Below are 8,455 nucleotides of genomic sequence, written 5' to 3'. Positions count from 1 at the left end.
TCAGGCCTAAAGTTAGTGGCCACTTCTGCGCACCGTCACTGTAAACACACACTGGTTGAAAACCTTCGTATTCAGACTCTGTGGTATTTGGAACCATAAGATTTTTTTAAATGTTTCTCAAGTTGGAGGATATATTATATTTATATATATATTTATATTTATATGAGAGGGGGCAAACGGGCAAGAGGCTCACGGGATGGGGAGAGGTGAGGCAACCGCCCATGGACATCCGCAACAACAGGTGTGTCAAGAAATGCGTTGCCGGCCTTTGTATGATTTTTTACTTGAAGGTCCCTAAGTCGTATCTGTTCGGGAAGACCGCTGCCGCTAGTTGATTCCACAAAGTGGCTGTGCGAGGCAAGAAATTTCGAACAAAACGCGCAGTTGTGGAATGCCAGACGTCTACGTGATGCGGATGGTACTTTGTACGTAATGTCCGGTGGTGGAATTCGCCGCTGGAATCAACCCGAACAGCTCCTCTGAGCACTCCCCGTGATAAATGCGGTAGAAGATGCAGAGAGAACCCACATCTCTACGCAATGCTAGAGAATCAAGCCGATCGGAGATGACTTGATGATTCGAGCCGCTCTTCGTTGTATGCGGTCAAATGGAAGAAGCTGGTACTGGGGAGCACCCGCCCAGAGGTGAGAACAGTACTCCATGTGATGCCGAATTTGCGCCTTATATAGTTGCATGCGGTGGCTTTAAGTGAAGTACTGTCTCGCCTTACTGAGTACACCAAGCTTTTTGAGGAAGTTTGGCCTTCTCTTCCAAGTGACCACGGAACTGAACGTCGCTCGATATATCGACGCCAAGTATGCCAATACAGGCTGTGGCAGTTAGAGGAGTGATCTCGAATCGAGGGGATACGACAAAGGGAGACTTTAGTGGTGAACGCACAAACTTGTCTTCTTGGGGTTGAATTGGACTAAATTTTGTCGGCCCCATTCCGAGACTTTGCAAAGACAGATTTCAGACACAAGTTTGTTCCGGTTCTCGTCGACGCTATCCCGGGACATGTTGGCACGGCTGGTGTAGGAAGCATACCCTGTGCTATCGTCTGCATAGCAATGAATATTGCTGATTTGCAGCATATCGTTGATATGCAGAAGAAACAGCGTAGAGGATAGCACGCAGCCTTGCGGGACACCAGCGTTAATGGGTTTTAAGTCGGAGCATGCACCGTTGATAACAACCTTGATGCTCCGATCAGCCAAAAAGCTAGTGACCCATTTGCACAACTTGACAACAACGGGAAGCCCATAGGATGGCAGTTTCGCTATAAGCGCTGTATGCCACACCCGATCGAAGGCCTTCGCTATGTCCAAACTCACCGCCAACGCCTTTCCCTTCGACTCACCGCTTGCGCCCATTTATGGGTGAGGTATGCAAGAAGATCACCAGCTGAGCGACCCTGACGGAAACCAAACTCGTAGTCGCTGATCAGCTGGTGCCCCTCTAGGTATCCCAAGAGCTGGCGGTTGATGATCGACTCCATTACTTTGGAGAAAATTGAGGTAATGGCAATGGAGTGGAAGTTGGACGGATCTGAGCGTACACCTTTCTTAGGTATCGGGTGCACTAAAGCCGCCTTGCATAATTTCGGGACTACGCCTGATGAGTAGCAGAGCCGGAAAAGACGGGTAAGGACCGGCGCCAGTTCCGGAGCACATGTCCGCAGCACTATCGGGGGAATGCCATCGGGCCCGCTCGATTTGTGAATGTCCAAGGTGAGAAGCGCCTTAAGCATGGCGCCATGCCGGATTTTTACCTCCGGCATGTATGACTCGCACTGCGGAATATGCGGTGGTGGTGCACCTTGGTCATCTAGAGTCGAGTTGGACGCGAAGAGGGAGCCCAGGAGATCAGCTTTTCCTTACGCGTCATGGGCCAGCGAGTCATCATCCCTGTGCAGTGGCGGAATGGCTGGCTGGCAGAAGTTTCCTTGGACAGCCTTGGCGAGCGACCAGAACGCACGAGTACCCGAGGGAAGGCGTGCAAGTCCCGCCAATTCTTCCAATGTGCTTAGACTTCGCGTCAGTAAAAACTCTTTTGAAGGACCTGGAGGCACGATTGAAGTGTTTTTTAAGTTCGCTGGAATTCACATCCTTAGATACCACCGCATTGACCCAAGCCTGATAGCACTCCTGCTTTCGGCGAGAGGCCATTTTGCAGGAGCGGTCAAACCATGGTTGGGACCTGCCACCGATAGGCACAGAGGAGGATGGAATGAAGAGTTCCATACCTTGCAGTACCACATCAGCAACAGCGTCAGCAGCGGCATCTGGATCTCCCAGCGAAAAACAGATCTGCCTCCGCGGGTAGGATGCAAAAAAGCATCGCATCTCGTCCCACTCTGCTGACCTATAGTGGCACACGTAGCGACAGCCTAAAAAGCGGGGCCGTGTTAGGCGCGTGATCGGTACGGTGCTCCGGATCAGGCAGTGGTCCGACGATCCCAGAGGAAGGTCAACGGAAACTAACTAGCCGTCCGGATATGAGATCAACAGAAGTTCCAACAGTGAAGGTGTATGATCTTGCACATCTGGGATTTGCGTTGGCGCAATAATCATATGCTAAGGCGAAGTCGTGAACAGATCTCCCTGCATGATCGGTGGTACGTGAGCCTAGCCATTCGGCGTGGTGGGCGTTAAAATCGCCGAGAAACACGATCTCTGCAGTGGGAATCTGCTCCAACACGGAATCTGTAGCCATTTGGATGTGTTCGAGGAGCCGGTCAGTCTCTGCGTTACCGCTATGGGACCTATACAGGCATGCGTAGATTCGCGGACGGTCATCGCAGTCTACACGCAGCCAGATGATGGATAGGTCCTGTCCTTCAATAAAACTCAGGCGTCGAGAACAGACATCCTCCCTGACGTCAACGCACACGCCAGCCCGTGGTATAAAAGAGTTTTCCAAATTATACCCCGGGTTTGAAAGGTAAGATGAATCAGCCAGGGAGGGTATCTGTGTCTCGGTTAAAAAGAGCAGGGCCGGCTTCGCCGTCTCCAGGTGAAAGTGGACGGCATTTAAATTTGAGCGAAGCCCCCTGATGTTGCAAAAGTCCACAGCGAGTGTGGAGGAGGTTGGTTTGAGCCTCCTGCTCTGTTTGCCCCGAGTCAGTGCATTTTACCCCCCCCCCCCACCACCAGAATACGCGGGGCAGCCTGGGCAACCACTATCACACACCGGATTCTCCAGGGCTGCATAGCCTGGTACCGTCCTGGAGTAGTCTATTTTTAGTCCGTGCTGCCATTTGTATTTGGGAGGGGGGTGTAGGCCTCCGGATACCTCACTCACCGGACGAAACACAGTGGCATAGCCGCTCTTTCACGCCGGTTTCTAGTGGGGGAGTGGTATTTCTCCGGGCGTGCCGGCCTAATTCGTTTGTGTCCGTGAGGACCCAACATGGCACTACCACTCCTAACTATAACTATATTGATGCAGATGGGTGAACAAAATACTTACACAAATAATTGTAAAATAATATTTATTAGAACCATTCTGTTAAATTAATACATACAATATTCTTATATATTAATATAATATCGCATCTTAATGAAATGCATATTAGGTGGACATATTATGCCGCTTATACGAGTAGTCCATCTATAGCTATAACAACTTCAACAAGTATGATTAAGTACAAGTATGATTGTGATTTGTCTATTTTCGGGATATTATCAATTTGTATATGCAAGAATTATTTTGTGTATAGACGGGAGTATTTCTTTTATTACTTAAACATAATATTATCTTCGTTTTAGTTTAATTAAATGAATTAAGACGTGGATTAATAGTTTCACAATGAATGCACATCTTCATAATGATAAGTTTTCATTGGTAATAGACAAATTCTGTGTCATTCTAAATTTGCAATCAGTTGATAACGCCATTTATATTTTTAATATAATATTAAAATATATAACTCAGGTTACGTTTAATTTATTCATAATAATTATTGTCAGCGTCTTATAATAACATTATATTACATTTAATATGGCATTTAATATCTTATTTTATTATTTACATTAAAGTTAATTGTACAATACATGTTAGATACACATAGCTATTATATTAACAGATATAATCACAACTTTTTTTTAAAGAATTCCAGTTTCTTCTAATAGTTTAAAAATTAGACTACGTTTTGACAAGTTACTGTGATACAGTACAGCTATTTGAATAGTTAATGTTTTAAAAATACAATTTTATACTTATATACTATAAAAACTATTCCTTTTTGGAGTTCTATCGTACAAGTAGGGCATCAACCTTATGGCCCAGAATACTCCTAATACCTATTGTTAATCCATAATGTGTGTGTGGATTATATAAGATCTGTGTAACTGATCTGAAACCCTTCGTTTTCTCATAAGCGCCAATAGATTATAAGTAGGTATTACATAAACCACAACCAAAATCGTGTTGAGATATGAGAAAACCAAACGCTTGAAACACATTTCATGTACGTGACACCCTTAACAAAGAGTACCTACCGATTAGCAATAGGGCAAATCGGCACGATCGCAGTTGGGTCACTATTTGTATTTATTACATATTTGCCACCGGCTAAGAAGATAATATTAACAGGTACAATTAAAAGTTTATATTAGTTCCAGATTATATCCCCGCCAGTATTGCTGTCATTAATAATTAAGTACCACAGATAAAATATATGCGTCGAAACAACAATTCGCACTCAGTACCTACTTAATTTACTTTCTCGATCAGAATATCCCTTTGCACTCTCCCGATCAGAATATTTTCCATTGTATTTATTATATCGGTCACTGTGCCCATTCTGTCTGTAAGGCTTTTCGCTGGAACTGTAATGTATTTCCGATGGTCCAATAGTTTTCGACCAGTGGTGTGTCCAGTAGAAGTCGTCTGGATATCGAGGGTAGGGGTTCTCCCTGCAGAGAACCACGCAGTAGATGAGACTTCCTACGAGTGTTATAAAACCGAACACGAGGAAGACTATTCCCAGGATCCTGAAAAAAAAAAATGTATGGCTTTCGATAAATTGTTAAATGATAGAATCGCACTGAGCCTCTGTGTAACAAAAAAGAAAAAAAACGTGGTCTCGCTCGTCCATGTATTCGAAAGTTGTTAGTAACGAGCTTTTTAGATCTCTTGTGGTGCAAATTTAACTGCAAAGACCCTCGTAATATACGTAATGTGAGAACCTATGTTTGATCATTTACAAAGCGTTTACGACTCATTAAGTAATTCGAGCCTGATAAAAAGTTGAACTCGACTGTCAAGATTACAGAAAATTATATAAGGTAAGTAAGTACATTTATTACTGATATTTTTAAGAGTTCTCAAGGGAACATGATACGAATTTAATGCAATGTACATTTAATATAAAAATTATTTTATGCAGGACGTAGGTACGAATGTAACCGAGGAAAAAACACTAGTTTCTAGATTTTTTATCATTTCGCCCGTATGTCTGTTTGTCTGTGCGTTATTGCACGGTAATCTTAGAAATGCGGTTTTTATCAATGCATTTTGGGTATCTCACCAGAGCTTCAATTCTTTTGAATTGGATTCAAAAACTCAGGGTTAATTTGATTTTTAATTATGACTAAAAGTGTTCTGTGATTATTCTATCATATTTAATATTATAATCGCTCTATATTTATATTGCAATACGAGATAAAAAATACTAATAAATAGAACTTGACTGATAAATATTATATCCGTGTGGGTGGGGGTATGTACTAATAAATCCTATGCGCGGGCGGCACTGAAATTTCGGGAATCAAGGAAGTGACACAACATTACTATTTAAAAATGTATTTATTGCTTTTCGAAGTATTCTCCGCGAAATTTGACACATTTTTCCATACGATGGAACCAATCATTGAACCATTCCATTTGCAAGTTGGGGTCTCCAAAATGGCCGTTTTGTAGGCGTCCATAGCTTCTTCAGGTAATGAAAATCTCTGACCACGCAATTTATTCATTTTAGGGAAAGTATAGAAATCATTAGGGCATAGGTCGGGGCTGTACGGCGGATGGTCTAATAATTCTATGTTTTCTTGCTCTGAAAACTCTTTTGTTCTGTGCGCGGTGTGAGAACTCGCATTGTCGTGATGGAGGATGATGCGGCGGTTGCAGTTCTCTTTACGGAGTTCAAAAACGACCTGTGGCTAACAAATGCTAGCATACCATTCTGCATTAACCGTTCTTTGTCCCTCAAGAGGAATGGAATAGTCGCAACATGGCCGGTTTTGGAGACAAACGTGGCCACCATTTTTTTTGCAACACTCCGTGAACGAACAATTTTTGTTGGCTTTAACTCATTTTCGAACACCCAAACTCGTGACTGGTTTTTTTATATATATCCGTATATCCAGGATTCGTCACCTGATACGATGTGGACGTGGAATCTTTCGAGAGTTCTGACGCACCAAGTAACGCGAGCCGCTTTTTGCTCTTCACAGAGCAAATGCGGTATCCATCGGGAAAACAACTTTTTTACACCTAATTGTTCATTCAAGATTATTTGTATTTGACTCATGCCAATGTATTAAGTTGCCTGAATTTCGCGGTATGTCACATGTCGATCTTCCTCAATCAGCTTACGCACAGCCTCAACGTTTTCTTTAGTGACTGCAGTTTTTGGACGACCTTGACACGTCCCTTCATCACTGAGTTTGACACGTCCACGTTGAAATTCAGCAAACCAGCGATAAATTGTGGTTTTGGATGGGGCTTCATCACCAAATGCAGAAATCATCCGGTCAACACACTGTTTTTGTGTTAAACCACTTCGAAAGTCATAATCATCGCTCTAGAAATTTCTCGAGTCAATTATATTTTCTCAACGACTAAACAAGTTTGACAAGACCTTATGACAAGGCCGAGAATTTTTTTTTAAATGTCGTTAAGACATTTTTTTTAATATTCTTAAACAATGGGTTAGTAAATCTTTTTTAATCAACATTTTATTAAATGTTTTTGTTTGGAAATATGTATTGTTTTTGGAAATACTTTTTTTAAATATTTTTATTTGAAATATCTATTTTTAAACTTTGTCTATAGCACACATTTTGATTTTTTTTATTTACTTAAGTAAGTTAAAACGTTTGAGTATTTTGTTGCATCATTTTGCCAATATTTATATTTAAAATAATATGTAAAATTGTAAGCCTTAAAATAAAAGCTCAACTTTTTCAAATGTCATTTTGTTAAGCTACATATTGTGTTAAAAACTTTGAGTTTGATATACAGCCGATATATTCTTTAAAATAATTTCACACAGTATAAGAAATAATTATCAGGACAGTTATGACCGCACAAACATTCAAACCTATATTCTATTGTCATTTTTAAATCGCAATAACGGTTACGAATTCATTCGTAAATCGATTTTTAATGTTCTCGAAATTTCTCATGAGATACAAAGATCGCGAATGAGGCATGATCCACATTTAGAGATCATTTAGCACTTGAACTAGAGCCGTGGGAACGATGCATAAACAGTTCAGTTCTGAAGTAAAATTTATAAGAAAACAGTTTCAAATAGTTGTTTGTGTGAAATTTTTTTTTTCTATAGTAACAACTTCATCCAAACCATTTTTGTACTCAACCACGAAAATGAAATAGCTTTGATACAGATAATTCAAAACAAGTATCATTTTTATCAAAATGCATCGAGGAATTGAACTAAGGGGCCGTTCATAAAATACGTCACACTAAAATCAGCTTTTTTTGACCCGCTATTGTCATGCTGTGTCACACTTTCTGTAGAAATATTTCGTCACAAAAACTAAGACCTGAGTATGATAAATAATGATAGTACACACATTCTGAAAATTTAAAATATGTATTTAGTTCTTATAATAAAATTTAAATAAATTAATAAATATCTTTCATAACGAATATATAAATAATAAATAATATTTCTATAATTCAGAAGTCCAAGGATTTTCTAAATGGGCCGACATGGGCCGCTCATGTCAAAAAATAATCAATGAGGAACGTCACGTTGCCGTATTCCCCCCCGTCCCCCCTTGTCACATCTTGTCACACTCAGCCAGCCCCAGTCGTTGAGAAAATGGAATTGACTCGAGAAAATTCTAGAGCGATGATTTATTATGACTTTTGAAGTGGTTTAACACAAAAACAGTATGTTGACCGGATGGTTTCTGCATTTGGTGATGAAGCCCCATCCAAAACCACAATTTATCGCTGGTTTGCTGAATTTCAACGTGGACGTGTCAAGCTCAGTGATGATCCCCGTCAAGGTCGTCCAAAAACTGCAGTCACCAAAGAAAACGTTGAGGCTGTGCGTAAGCTGATTGAGGAAGATCGACATATTGTGACATACCGCGAAATTCAGGCAACTTAAGACATTGGCATGAGTCAAATACAAATAATCTTGCATGAACAATTAGGTGTAAAAAAGTTGTTTTCCCGATGGATACCGCATTTGCTC

At 41.1% G+C, this 8,455-nt stretch overlaps 1 protein-coding gene across 6 annotated transcripts in view; it reads right to left on the bottom strand.

Annotated features, from left to right (window-relative positions):
* Positions 1–3,476: 3,476 nt before the first annotated feature.
* Positions 3,477–8,455, bottom strand: part of LOC126966417 (uncharacterized) — a 146,000-nt gene continuing 141,021 nt past the window's right edge. For all 6 annotated transcript variants that reach the window (XM_050810446.1, XM_050810443.1, XM_050810449.1 and 3 more), the window contains one exon: positions 3,477–4,997. In XM_050810446.1, the coding sequence (XP_050666403.1) occupies positions 4,706–4,997 (292 nt within the window). In that variant the 3' untranslated portion in view covers positions 3,477–4,705. The remainder of the gene's footprint in view (positions 4,998–8,455) is intronic.

Source organism: Leptidea sinapis, chromosome 10 (genome assembly GCF_905404315.1).
Source record: "Leptidea sinapis chromosome 10, ilLepSina1.1, whole genome shotgun sequence".
In the NCBI taxonomy this organism is placed as follows: Eukaryota; Metazoa; Arthropoda; class Insecta; order Lepidoptera; family Pieridae; genus Leptidea; species Leptidea sinapis.
Note: the sequence above shows the minus strand (reverse complement) of the source record. Positions and strands in the feature narration are given on the sequence as shown.